General features: G+C 37.4%; 1 protein-coding gene across 1 annotated transcript; it reads left to right on the top strand.

Annotated features, from left to right (window-relative positions):
• Nucleotides 1-9,525: 9,525 nt before the first annotated feature.
• LOC131065526 (pentatricopeptide repeat-containing protein At4g02750) lies at nt 9,526-13,882 on the top strand. The gene is given in 5 exon segments (XM_058000046.2): nt 9,526-10,268; nt 10,270-12,302; nt 12,403-12,929; nt 13,209-13,297; nt 13,427-13,882. Coding segments are annotated over 2 exon segments (2,262 nt in total). The 5' UTR covers nt 9,526-9,975; the 3' UTR covers nt 12,239-12,302; nt 12,403-12,929; nt 13,209-13,297; nt 13,427-13,882.
• Nucleotides 13,883-14,318: the final 436 nt, after the last annotated feature.

The raw sequence follows: 14,318 nt of genomic DNA, 5'->3' as shown, positions 1-14,318 counted from the left end.
CAACATCTTTGACTTCTACTTTTTTCATTTAGTTTGCCAACCATTTGGAGTTGTTAATTAATTAACATTGAATTTTGTCTGTCTACGCAACAATATTTTGCATTAATGTGGAGACCCAAATTTGTTGTGATTTATCTATGATTTGAATACAGACATTGTAATATGGAAATAATTTGACGTAATTGCACAGACGAAAATAATTCATCGAAAAAGAGGAAAATCTAACCGTTCAAATGAGTGCAACATAGAGGGGGCACGAAAGTAGAGGAGAACAAATACTGACTCGGGCGAACGCCACAAAAAGCGAGCAGACGACAGTAGTAGTACCGAGGAGAACGCAAATGACAGTGCAAAAGAAAAAGAACCAACAAAATGCAGTGTAAAAACACGATTCTCCTAATCATCTTGATTAAATCTTTCACTAGTGTCCTTAGTATTTGAATCTTTCACTTGCCTTTGGTTGCAGACAGGTATTCTGCATTGTTTTGTGTTTAGTTGCGAACAAGTATTCTTTGTTGCTGTCTTTTGTCTTTTTTTTCATTTTCTCTCATTACAAATGGAAACCCAAGCAAACTCTTATTTCGAAAATGAACAAGAAGATCTTGCATGTGTGGAAACCAATCATTTTGGCAAGGTTAAGATTGCATCTTCAGTTAAAAATAGAAAATGGGTTTGGGTAAATGTTAAACAGTTTCGAGGCATCCTAAAATGTAGGGCAACACGTTTAAAATGGGAACAGTTTAGGAAAAAACTTTCACAAAAAGGGATTAAGATGGGCCTCAGTCACAAGTGCAGCTCATTCAAATCCCCATTGCAGGCAGGTGGAAAAAGTGGGTTTAAAGTTAGGCAAGATTTGGATGATTCTGGCATATATAGTCCCACTTCCACTTCTCTCACTTGGTCTTCTAGTTTATATGTGCAAGAATTGTTAAAGGACAAGAGGAGATTGGAGATCTTGGAAGTCAAAGAGAAGATTTGGGAACATAAAATACATGTAGAAACAACAACAAATCACTCTTTGATAGACAATAATAATTTTTTAAAGGAGCAAGTAGCAATGCTACAAGGGGCTCTCTTAGTAGGCAAGCGAGAATGGCAAGAGATGAAAGATGCTTGGCAATGTATGAAAGTATTAGAAGAAGAAAACAGAGGCAAAGAGGTGATAAATTGTAAAGCCTTGCAACTTGAAGGGAAATCACATCATCGAGCGAACTATCAAGCAATGAACGAAGAGACAAAGGGAAGTCTCCCAAAGGCACCCAAAACATAGACCCAAATGAATGGCAAGTCAGCTAATGGAGAGAAAGAAGTAAACAGGTTGGTAGGATGCAAGAGAAAGAGTATAAAGAAAGACAAGATAGAGAAGCCAACTTAATTATTAAATGCGTGAAAGAGTATGGGGTAAAGGAACACACTCTTGACCTTGCAAGCGATTTCCTTAGTGACATGGTGAGGTGGCAAGGTAAAATTTGCCAAGCATGGAGGGTGGGAAAGATTTGTGACAATAGGGTTAGGCCCATAAAATTCATCTTATCTGATGTGCATGACAAGCATATTATTTGAAGCAAAAAACAACTTTTGAGGGGTTCTCGTTTCTTCCTTGATGAAGATTTAACTGTTAGGCAACAAGAGTACAAAAGAGAAAAATTGGAAAAAGTTAGAGCAGCAAGAGATGAAGGAAAAAGGGCATGGTTATACAAGGGCAAATCTTTTATTGCATGTTTTTGTCCTCATTCTAAAACAGGACAGCAAGCTGGCAGCAAAGTTATAGCAACAAATTCCTTAGCAGAGAGTAGAGGTGCAAGGTCATCATGGGCAAATGTGGTTGAAGACATAATTTTGGGTCTTACATGTCAATATGAATAGCAATCAACGCCTACCCATGATTCCTTGAGTTTGGTTTGTTGGAATTGCAGTGGTTATCCGTGGAGACGGGGACCTGGGCCTATTGCGGAGGGGAGAGACATCATTTGTCTCACTGAGATACATGAACATGAAGGGTGTATGACCCCTTTGTCTAAGGGTTACTCGAAGATGGTGGTTTGGAACAAGGCAACAGGAAATGGCAAAGGTCATGGAGGTATAATGGTTTTAGTGAAAGAAAGAGAAGGGCGTCTAATTCAGCTAGAAAGAGAAGACACAAACAAAAAAAATTATGGTTCAAAATTTTTGAAAATGGAAACCTCATTAGAATTGCAGCGTGTTATTCTGCCCCACAAATCTCAAAAACATACAAAAACTATGGTTTGGACCACAAAGATCCCTTTGCTGCCTTGAAAAAAGACATTACAATTTATGCTCAGCAAGGCGAGATCCTCCTTGTAGGAGATTTTAATGCTAGGACTGTGTTGCCCCCATATTTGGCATACCTAAAATTTAAATTTCAAGTCGATCTCAATGTTGAGTAAAGGTGCAATGAGTGTTTATGCATAATAAATAAGTGCGTTGTCCAAAGTCATTACTAGTCAAAATTTGAAAAATGGAAGAATTTTGAGAATTACCACAAATTGAGGGAAATCGCTTGACATTCAGGATCTAAACGTCATTTTATATAGTGTGGCCAACTTTCACCTGAACCCAGTTTACACTTTGCCATATTTTAAACTTTCAATTTTTGGTGTCTCTTGTCCCCAAATGATTAAAATATCTCATTTAAGGTTTCTTCAGGAGGCATAAATAATTGTGTGGATCTATTTCCCTACCTCTGATGCGTGTTTCAAATTTCAGGACCTAGCTCCCTACCGTTTGAAAGTTATGCCATTTTTCCCCAGCCAAAGCAATAAATTTAAAATATTTAAATTATTTTTCAAATAATAATTTAATATTTTAAATTATTTTAATATGTCTGGTCATTTGCGATAAAACGTTGTTTAAAAATGTTGATTGCATTCTTCCTCGATTCCTCTCAGTGGCCAATGGTTTCCAAGATGTACTCAATTGTTCGTTGAAGCAAAAGGTTAGAAATGCTCACTTTTTGAGCATTTCTAACCCGTATTTCTAACCTATCACAAAAGGTTAGGAATGCTCAAAAATTGAGCATTTCTAACATCATTTCTTAACCTTGCAGGTCCCACTTTGTCAAGAGGTTGGAAATGCTCAAAAATTGAGCATTCTTAGCCTCTTTCATAAGAATTTATAAACAAGCTTCAAACAACAGGTTATGAAAGTTCATCAATGCGTTGAAGGTAAATGGTTTCACCAAATGTTGAAGTTGCAGCTGCTTTGATCGACATGAATGCACATCATGGAAGCACAGACAATGCACGTGAATAGTTTGACAGAATTCCTCAAAGAAATGCGGTCTCATGAAATGCGATGATTGCTAGATATCTACATAATGCAGACCGTGGCCATAGGGAGAGCACAAACAATGCGCATGAACTGGTGAAGTTGCTAACAAGGCAGCAAACTGTTTGACTAAATGCCTCAGAGATGTCATCCCACTGAATGCAAATGTGGAAGCAGAGGTAGCATGAAAAATGTTTGACTATTTTCCTATAAGAAGTGTGAGTTGAAAAGTCATAACTTTCTGTTTGATAGAATGCCAAATGTGGAAGCATATGCATCGTATGTGAATTGTTTGAATTGTTTCCTCGAAAAGATGTCATCTCATCTAATGCTATGAACGCAAGATCTACAAATTTGTTATAAATTTTTAATCTTTCAGAAAGTGCAATTGCCAGGTGTAAAAACCAAATTCAACAACCTTTGTTATCATCTTTCCAACCGTACAAAGCTGGATAAACAGACATGACAAATGGAGGAAGCGGGGCATTAGGTTATTGGTGATACACAATTCATATATCACTCGCACTGTGTTTTACCAGCTTGCAAGGCGTAGAAACATATTGCACTTGCATTTTATTGAAGATTGTTGAAGATGCACAGTAATTGTTCGATGGAATGTCACAAGAGATATGATCTCATGATAGGTTTGTGAAGTGTTGAGTATGCTACGGACAAACCATGACCATGCTTAGCATTTTTTATTCTTGACTTAAAAAAAAACTGAGCAATTAGGGTGAATTTCAAATGGTACTTTGACATGATAAAAAGGATACAAATCAAAATTTCTTGAAGTGCCTGATAATTTGAAGAGGATTTGGCCCGATATCGATCTGTATCCATGGTCGGGGCTAGATCCCCAATTACCTTTATGACTACTGACTATGGCTTTTGAACCGTCACTATATCTCAATCTTTAAATGGAATTATACGGCCTATGAACCAGACCTCGTGTTGCTCATGGGCTGCTAAACTTCCTAAGCGTTGGGTTGGTAAGCATCCATACCTCATGCTAGTTGGTGGAGTGGTCATCATCCCGACCTCGTGCTCAGTTAGCAGGACTCCACTAAATGACTGTAAGGCCCCAAACTGTTTACCTTGAACCAGTAATAGCATAAGTAAAGGTGACATAATGATAATCACTCTAAAAGGTGGCAACATCTCTCGTAGATCCAAATGATATCTCATGGATACCAATGTTGTAGAAGAGAACACTAAAACAAAAGAAAAAAAATGGACATTCATCAATGAACAAAGGTGAAAAATTCAACTGTTGGTGGGGTTTGGTGGATGACAAAATTAAGGGCACCCAGATTCCAAATACGGCTCAGATCCACATAAGAAGCTCCATATAGTTGCCTTTCTCAGTGACCTCGACCGTTATGAGGCTTCTGTTAAATGGAGATCAACACCACCAATGATATTGAAAAAGGAGTGCAGTCAACATCCACAAGTAAATGTGAGAAGGAACCTCTCAAAGTTCTATTGACACATGTACAGCAGGTTCAAGATTTATCAAAGATGACATATTATAGTACAGAAGAAATTGAAACATTTCGTAGATTTTGTTGCCTTGCGAGAGACATCTCTGGACTTCATCAAAATTATATAAACTATCACAAATTTGCAAGGAATGTGATAAGCCAAACGATGGAGAGTGACTTAGAAGATACTAACCAATGGAAACTGGAATCAGTGGCCTGGATCTTTGTATGTTCCCAATGGAGACAAGAAATGAACATTCTCATCCCAGATTTTTGGCAAGGTTACATTGATGTCAAAGATGAAAATGAGCAAGAAGAACCTTCTCTCAAGGATACCGTTGTCAATAATATAAAGAAGCAAAATGATTCCAAGGAGAAGACAAAGAAAGAAGAGAGGATAAGACTAAAAGAGACTTTAGCTACCATCCAAGATACACAAAAGGAATTCTTGTTTGGTTTTGAAGAAAATGCAACTTCATGGTGTTCCTCCAATATGGGTACTTAACATGGGCATAGAGATATCCATGTTAATGGACAAGGAGGATAGAAAAATGGATGATAAAAAGAGGAACAAGATCGATGGAATAACTTACACAAAGTCTTAAATCAAATCCAAGATGTATCAATGAAGAGCATTCAATGCTTTCAACACTTTAGATTTCATTGTTGTTTAGGATATCTGACCCCTCTTGAACTTTAACTCACAAGGATGCTCTGATGTTGATGATACATATATTATAGTAACGGTGTCAATGCATTAAATCAAGGAACATGGAATTCAACTTTTCTGAACATGAATTTAGATGGTGAGATGATTACGAGATCAAATGAAGCAAATGAAGATGGAGGCCACCTCGACAAAATCAACAAACGAATTATTTCTTCAATGTAATGGGTTTGATATTATTTTTGTAAAAAGTGACTTATGTCGCTTATTGTAACCCAAGGTTAGAAAGTTGACTTCTTCTGCGCATAAAAGTGTAGGTCACTAACTCTTTGAAATTCACACAGAAAAGAGTTAGTTATTAACCCAAGATTAAAGTTAGTTACTAAGGTGGTTATTTTGGGAAGCCTATAAATACAAAGCTATTGGTAATGCATGGGGGGACTTTTTACAGAGGGGAAAACTCTGCTGGAATTCCAGGAGAAACTTGTAATGACATTTTGATTTGCACTATGTATAGAAAGGATTTTGGACTTGTATATTTCCAAAAAGGATAATGAAGAATACGTCTTAGTTCGTATGTTCTAAATGTATTCATGTGTTATTATTGCCAATTTCTCGTATGTCAAATTGGTAGTCTTTTCATGCATATGTGATCTGTACGATTGATGTGATGATGCACAAGCAACCTTTGGTATCTCAGTTTGAATATGTTGAAGTATCTTATCTCTCCGTATGTTGAGATTTGTCATTCTTCTTTTTCGTCATTTCATGGCTAAGCATATTACCTTATGAACTCCCCTTGTAATTTGTTGCTAATGTTGGGAAATCTCAGTCAATGGTCGTATGTCTATTGTTAGGGTTTCTATCTTTATTTCTCTTTAGTTTTATGTTTTCTCCTTTATGTACTTTTAGGTTAAAAGTACACAAAATCCTAAATGCCCCTATCATACGAGGGAGTTGCCCCTCTCAAACGCAGAGGAAGATCATGTTTCACAAAACTATCTCTCCAACTATTGGAATGTTTGTCACTGCTCATAGGGCAAACAGGGCCAGTTTCAGGTAAATGACCGCAATGACAAATCTGTTTACCAACAGACTGCAAGTGAGCAAGCTTGCATGCTTTGCAGTAAAGATGATTGCAATCCTCTATGGCTCATGGAAGTCAAAGACCATTAGTGGACAAGAGTATAAGACAAAAGCTACAATCACTTTGGGGAAGAATTACTTACTATTTGTGGTGCTTTTGATTTAATCATCTGCAACGGTGTAATTAGATGGGGAAAATCTGGTAATTTCACCCGTAATACCTATAATGGGGCAAGTGTTGTGGATTATGCAATTTGTTCTCATAGCCTATGTGAGAAAATGGAGGTAATGATAGTTGGTAAACAACTCTAGGACTTAATATCTGACCATAGGCCGATCTATTTAAGCTTTTCATGGGCAGATCAAAAGCGTCAAGAGGTGAAAACTCAGTGTACTCATCATTCTTCAAATAAAAGGCAAAATTTAACCCAAAACAACTGCAATATTTTCAAGGTTGCGCTTGAGAGACTTGTTAGGAAGGTGAGAATCTCGTTCCATGATCTCCATAGCCATGAACTCACAAATCTAATCCATAGTGCACTGTCGGGGTGTAAAAGGGCCAAGAATAAGAAATCTGAAACAAATTGCTTCTCGATAAATGCTTGGTTTGATGAAGAATGTAAAATTGCAAGGAGGAATTTGAGAGATCCACACAAGGAAGAGATCAACATAAAGGTTTACAAGCAAATTTTAAAACAGAAAAAAGCTGATTTTGTGCTCACAAGGCAAGAAGAATTAATTTTTCTTAGTAAAAATAACCCCAAGTCTTTGTGGAAGGAGCTGCAATCCAAGAAAAAGCAAATGGAAAACAACATTATAGCTAAATAGTGGTTTGATTATGCTAAACAACTTTATGAGCATGACGTTGGGGTGGAATCGCCTCAAATTTTCAACATTAATTCAGATCTTTTTACAAAGCAAGAAATTGAAAGGGGTATAAAAAAGATGGGTGTTGGAAAAGCAAAAGACTTGGTTGATCTTCAAGCGGAATATTTAAAGTGGGGTTTGAAATCTTTGGTGCCACACATTATGAGAAATGTTAACATCATCATACAACAGGGTTTTCCTAAAGATTGGACTACTAGTCTTGCCATTCCTCTTTTTAAGAGCGGAGATGTCAATAATCCCTCTAATTACAAGACCATTATGATTAACCCTTTGTTTGCAAAGTTATTTGGCAACATGATAGAGAATAGAATTAGCAAGTGGGCAGAAGAGAATGGTAAGCGGGCAGAAGGGCAAGCTAGTTTCAGACCTAAGCATTCCATAGTTGATCATGGTATCACTTTGAGACATTTAATTGAAAAAAGATGGGAAGAGAAAGAAGAGATCTTGTGTTGTTTTGTTGACTTCAAAAAGGCTTTTTACACGGTTCCTAGGGTTAAACTTTGGAAATGAATGAAAGATCTTGGGATTCCCATTCATCTTAAAGCAGTTGTCCATAGGCTTTATGAGGAGGTTAAAGTCAAAATCAGAACCTCTGATGGTCTCTCTGAAAGCTTTAGAAGCGATATCGGGGTCAAGCAAGGGTGTCTGTTATCTCGTATGTTGTTTGGTTTATACATTGACAAGTTGGAAGAGTTGTTAAACTCTCAGGATGGTGATGGTGTTCGTCTAGGTGAATTTGTGATAAAAAAATTTCTTTATGCGGATGACCTCATTCTTTTTGCTAAAACAACTCTTGGTTTGCAAGAGCATTTGTATGCTTTAAAGAACTTTTGAAGAACAGTCGGGATGCAAGTCAATATTAGCAAGACAAAAATCATGGTTTTTTCTAATAAGAAGAAACAAAACCAGCATAAGTTTTACTTTGAAGGCAGTATTCTTGAAGAAGTTTTAGACTATAAATATCTTGGGATTGACTTCAACAAAAATCTAAATAGGGATGGTTGTTGGAAGAAGAGAATCCTAGGTGGTTGGAAAGCTTGGTATGCTCTTCAGAACAGATGTAGAGAAGCGGAGCTTTGGGATTGGAAGGTCTCCCAAACTCTTTTTGGGCTTTTAGTTCTTCATGTTATTCTCTATGGTTGTGAATTATGGGCCAACAACACTTCAGGTTCACAATGGAAGCAGATCGAGCAAATCCAAAAGCGCTTGATAACAAGCAAGTTCAAGATTAAAAATACAGTTCCTTATGATATCATGTTGAGTGAGACTGGGGTTGCTGCTATTGAAGCTATTGCTATGGTTCCTCTCATTAGTTATCTCAAAAGAATTGGGCAAATGGAGGAAGGCAGATGGCCTAAAGCAGTTTTCAATGACACCTTGTGCAAAATAAAGAAGACTTGGATGCAACAAAACATCAAATGGTTGAGTAAATGAAATATCTACCTAAATTCGTGCTCCACAAATAGTGAAGAGATAAAGGCTTTTGTTATGGATAAGTTTCACAAGTGGGCTTGGGGTAATGAGTTAGCGAGAAAGAAAAAATATTATATCATGGAGTTCAATCCTACTTTTGATCATCATCAAAAAGCTTATATAAGGGCTAATATTTCGTGGAAAGCTAAGTGTATTTTTGCCCAATTAAGAACTAACTCTCATAAGCTCCGTAATGAAACTGGTCGTTGGAAAAGACCAAAAGAAACTTGGGAGGAAAGAGTGTGTGTTTTTTGCACATCTGGGAAAGTTGAAACCGAAAAATACTTCATTTTAGAGTGCGACACCTTCAAAGATGTTAGGGACAAGTATAATAAATTATTGACTAAGGGAACTTGGTATGATTTTTTCAGCGAGGATTTTGTCGAGAGGTTGGGACCACTTGACAGCATTTTACACAGAAAGCGGGCAAATTTGCAGAAATCGGTTAGATCTGATGTGCTGTCCAATAGATTTTGTTAAGTCTCGTAGACATTAAAATAATTTTCGAACATTAAAATAATTTTCTTTCTTTCTTTGAGCAGGTTGAACCGTTGATCGAACAAATTAGCTCGTCCATTTCTAATAACAAGCAACGAATAAAATACAGTTGCATAATTAAGAGTAAAGATTTATATTTAGCTTAATATAAGACTATAAAATCAAATTCATTCTGAAGCTAATCGAAAGCTTCGGAACACCACGATTTGGCTACATTCAAATATTACCCAATACAAACAACGCATCTGGAAGATAATATGGTGGAAAGGTAACATGGTGCTGATGAATACCAACAATGAAAGTCATGAAGCATCTACACCTTTTTAGGTGTAAGCGAAGTTTCGTCTTCAGATCAGTTTTCCACTCTCAAACCCATGGCTTGGCACTTCACCAAACTTATGGTAGTAACGTTATTACGACTACACATCAACATAATAACCAGAAAATACACATTAATAATGAAGAAACGACGATATTGCATCAATTGCAGGGATGCATCAAGGCGAGATCTTTGGCAGAAGGAAAACTTGTCCATACCCACATCATCAAAACTGGATCCCAGATGATGTTTTTCTAGCATCTAAACTTGTAATTATGTACGCAAAGTGCAGGTGTTTGAAGGATGCATGCAATCTGCTTGACAAAATGCCTGAACAAACACTGGTTGCATGGAACGCTATACTTGGAGGGTATGCACAGAATGACAGACTGGAGGATGCACGTGAAGTGTTTAACAACATGCCTGAGCGCAATATTTTTTCCTGGACAACCATGGTTGCGGGACTGGTACAGGGTAGAAGGCTTCATGATGCGCGAGTATTGTTTGAGGAAATGCCTGAACGAAATGTTGTGTCGTGGACTGCAATGATATTCCCAGAATGGGGATGCTGAAGAGGCTCTCGCTTTGTTCTACCGAATGCAACGGTCAGGAACGAGGCCGAATCAGTTTACTTTTAATAGTGTCCTTAGTACTTGTGCAAATCTGGGGGATCTAGAGCTTAGCAATGTAGTTTATGGGCAAATTACCAAGATGGGACTGGATTCAGAGCTTTCTGTATGCAATGCCCTTGTTAATCTATATGTAAAGCTTGGCTATTTAGATAGAGCAAAAGAAGTGTTTGAAAAAATGTCTGAACGAGATGCGTATACCTGGACTGCACTGCTTACAGGATATACACACAATAGTAGGATGGAAGATGCACGCTACTTGTTTGATAAAATGCTAGAAAAATGTGTTGTTTCATGGAGTGCAATGATTGCGGGATATTCTCAGAATGACAGCTGCGAAGATGCTCTAAAATTTTTTGTCCAGATGCTACAGGAAGGGGTGAAGCCTAACCAATCAACTCTGGCTAGTGTTTTGAGTTCATGTGGCGCTCTTGTAGCTTTAGAAAGTGGCATTCAAGTCCATGTCTATATCATCAAAACAGGTTTTGAATCGGACGTCTTTGCCCGGAGTGCTCTTGTTGATATGTACGCCAAATGTGGGAACATGGAATGTGCAAAACGGGCATTTGACACATTTTCAGAAAGAAATGTGGTCTCGTGGAATTCAATGTTTGCTGGATATGCTCAGAACAAGAGAATAGAGGAAGCATTTGAACTCTTTACCAAAATGCCTGAGCAAAATTTGGTCTCCTGGAATTCGATGATTGCAGGATATTGCCAAAATGAGCAGGCTGTGAAAGCACAAGACCTTTTTTCCCAAATGCAAATGGGAGGCTGGATCCCAGATCAGTGTACCTATACTAGTGTACTTAGTTCATGTGCAGCCACGGAAGCTATGGAACAGGGCAAACAAACACATGCCAAAATTATTGGGTGTGGATTGGTGTCTGATGTCCTTATGGGGAGTGCTCTGGTTGCCATGTATGCTAAATGTGGAAGCATTGAATATGCTCGGCATGTTTTTGATAAAATGCATACAAGAAATGTTGTTTCATGGACTATTATCATTTTAGGATATGCCCAGCATGGACATGGCAAAATTGCACTGCAACTCTTCGATGAAATGCAACAGGCAGGCATGAAGCCAAACCATATTACCTTTGTCGGTGTTTTGATTGGCTGCAATCATGCTGGCCTAGTGGATGAAGGCTGGAATTCTTTCACTTCGATGAGTCGTGATTACTATCTTGCACCAAGGGAGGAACATTATGCATGCATGGTTGACATCCTTTGTCGAGCTGGGCATCTAAACCAAGCTGAGAAATTTATCAATGACATGCCATTTCAACCAGATAGTATTATGTGGCATACTTTGCTTAGTGCTTGTAGGAAATATGTAGATATAGATCTAGGTGAGCGTACGGCTGAACGGCTTTTTGAAATGTCACCGGAGAATTCTTCACCGTATATAATGCTGTCAAACATTTATGCTGCAGCTGGTAGGTGGAGTGATGTGGCAAAGGTGAGGCAGATGATGAATGACAGAGCAATAAAAAGGAGTCCGGGATGTAGCTGGATTGATGTCAAGGGCAAGGTACATGCATTTCTTGTTGGAGATAAATTACACCCACAAAGATATGAGATCTATGAAATGCTGGAGAGACTATCTGGACAGATCAAGGAAGCAGGGCATGTACCCGAAACAAATCGTGTACTGCATGATGTGGAGGAGGAGCTGAAGGAAAACATTATTTCCCACCACAGTGAGAAGCTAGCCATTACATTTGGGCTTCTTAACTTGCCACTTGGTAAACCTATTCGGATACTCAAGAACCTTCGTGTATGTAGTGACTGCCACAATGCAATCAAATTCATTTCCAAGATTGTTCAACGACAAATAGTTGTGAGGGATGCTAGCCGCTTCCACCATTTCCAAGACGGTCTTTGTTCTTGTGGAGATTATTGGTGATGCTAAAGCTCATTAATTAGAATAATGTAAGAGTTGACACATCATTTTGGGTGCCAAGGACAAGGTAATTCCATCTGTTTTTGCTACTGCGTCTGAAGATGTGTTAATTAATCATATCATTTAATTTTAGATACTGAACTCAGTTGATCTTTTTATGATGCCAGAATCTCGTCATACATTGCAAGGCGTATATGTGCAACAGGCTTGGCTCTCAGACAGCACATTGTGAAGGTTCTGTCAAAGATTCACCAATTATGAACATCCAGCTAAGGTCTTGTAAATTATATTTAAGTTTGGCATTAGTCTTTTTAATCACATTCTTTATGCAATCTTTATAAGTAAAATGTTTATGATAAACAATGGAACCAATACTTTAGATACCATGCTTCTTGTTGCATCTTTTAGTAACAATTCACAAACCATATTGAAAATATTGTCAACCTTCTGACATGCCTTACGTGAAGCCTTTCATGATCTTTAGGATTTTATAACTACCATCTTGGATGTTTTGTGGTTATTATCTTCCTAATTATCTGGTAGTATTGATTATTAATGAAGACTGCAGGATCCGAACATTAATACCCCTTTTGAATGGAGTGCATAGAGATTTAGACTGAGACTTGAGGATTGGACTTCGATTTCCTTCAGATGGAATCACAGAGAAATTTAGACCTGATAATTTTGAATCTTGGTAAGACTAATTTTCTCCAATCATGTAGATTGATGATGCATTGGTAGTCACACAAATTAATTTACCTCAAAGGAAGCCTCTCAATCTCATAAATTCATTTTAATTGATATCACCTTATGAACACTACTTTCTGATCGGCAAGGCAGCCAAGAAATGTTCCTAGGACCAGATACCTTTTGTAACTTGTTTGATAGGGAGAGACATAAATGCTTATACAGCAGTTATCTTTTCATTTCTTTTGGTTTTTTTTAATCATTAAAATCATTTTTGCGGATACAGCCTTATGGGGATCATATGCTGATCACAGAAAGCCAGTTGAGCAATGTTTCCAGAGCCAAGCGAGAGTACAATGAAGAAGAGTATAAGTCGTAAGAGATATTATATTATGTCAAATTTGAACTGTCAAATTTTTGTTGAATTCTAGTTTCTTATAGATTATGCTTGTCTCAAGTTCTGATTTATTTTGGTTGGTACCAATTTTGTTTCTCTTTTTGCAGAGGATCTAAATTCCTTGTTCAAAGGCTCATGCTTTGATGCACGATACAAGTTCAGTGAGAGGACATGGAATTTCTGAGATTCATGTCATCTTAATTCACAGATGGAAAGAAAGGAGGATAAATAAACATTGAAAAGTGTCAAGAACCTGATTGAAAGATACAGTGAGGGTTGAAGCTCATTGAAAAGAATAAGATGTTGAATAGATCACCAATGACTACAAATAATTCATCCGATTTAATCAAATTTCAAAACAATTGTGGATAATTTTTTAAATATGACAGGACTAAACTTTGCAAGCTTCTAAAGCCCAAAGATATCAAGAAATTCTTAAATCTACCTATAGAAAATATCATCCATAAGTGACCATATGGTGTATTCCGGACCATAGCATAAATGTTTTGAATTTACCATGTATGTTGTTTCAAAACAGGTGATAAAATGAGATTGATTATTAATTTATCAACAAGTGCAGTATTCAGTGCCATCAATTTATCAGATATATCATAAGCGACATGAGGCATTACAAAATTTGTGTGCATGCATTTTCTTTAAGTAGCTTTGTAGAAGCCACAACCTATTAACAAGACTGAGATACAACTAAATGTATCATGTTCTTGTTTGTGCATTTATATATACTGAGGCTATTGTTGAATTCCTGCAATATATGATTATTCCCATGCCCCTTCCAAAAGATGCAGTAGGGTGGAGTTGTGGACCTAGTTTTTTAATTGTTTAAAGGTAGAAAGCTTTCTACTTACGTAAGTGGGAAAACCTCAAAAAGGCTTAAGAACTTTTTAGTAGGTTCAAGGGTTGGCCTCTCAGGTGAGGAGAAAGTCATGTCACGTTTCATCTTTGATCCATCAACAGTTTATGGGAGTTTGGTCTGTTTAA

The sequence above is a fragment of the Cryptomeria japonica genome, chromosome 4, assembly GCF_030272615.1.
Source record: "Cryptomeria japonica chromosome 4, Sugi_1.0, whole genome shotgun sequence".
Taxonomy (NCBI): Eukaryota; Viridiplantae; Streptophyta; class Pinopsida; order Cupressales; family Cupressaceae; genus Cryptomeria; species Cryptomeria japonica.
Note: the sequence above shows the minus strand (reverse complement) of the source record. Positions and strands in the feature narration are given on the sequence as shown.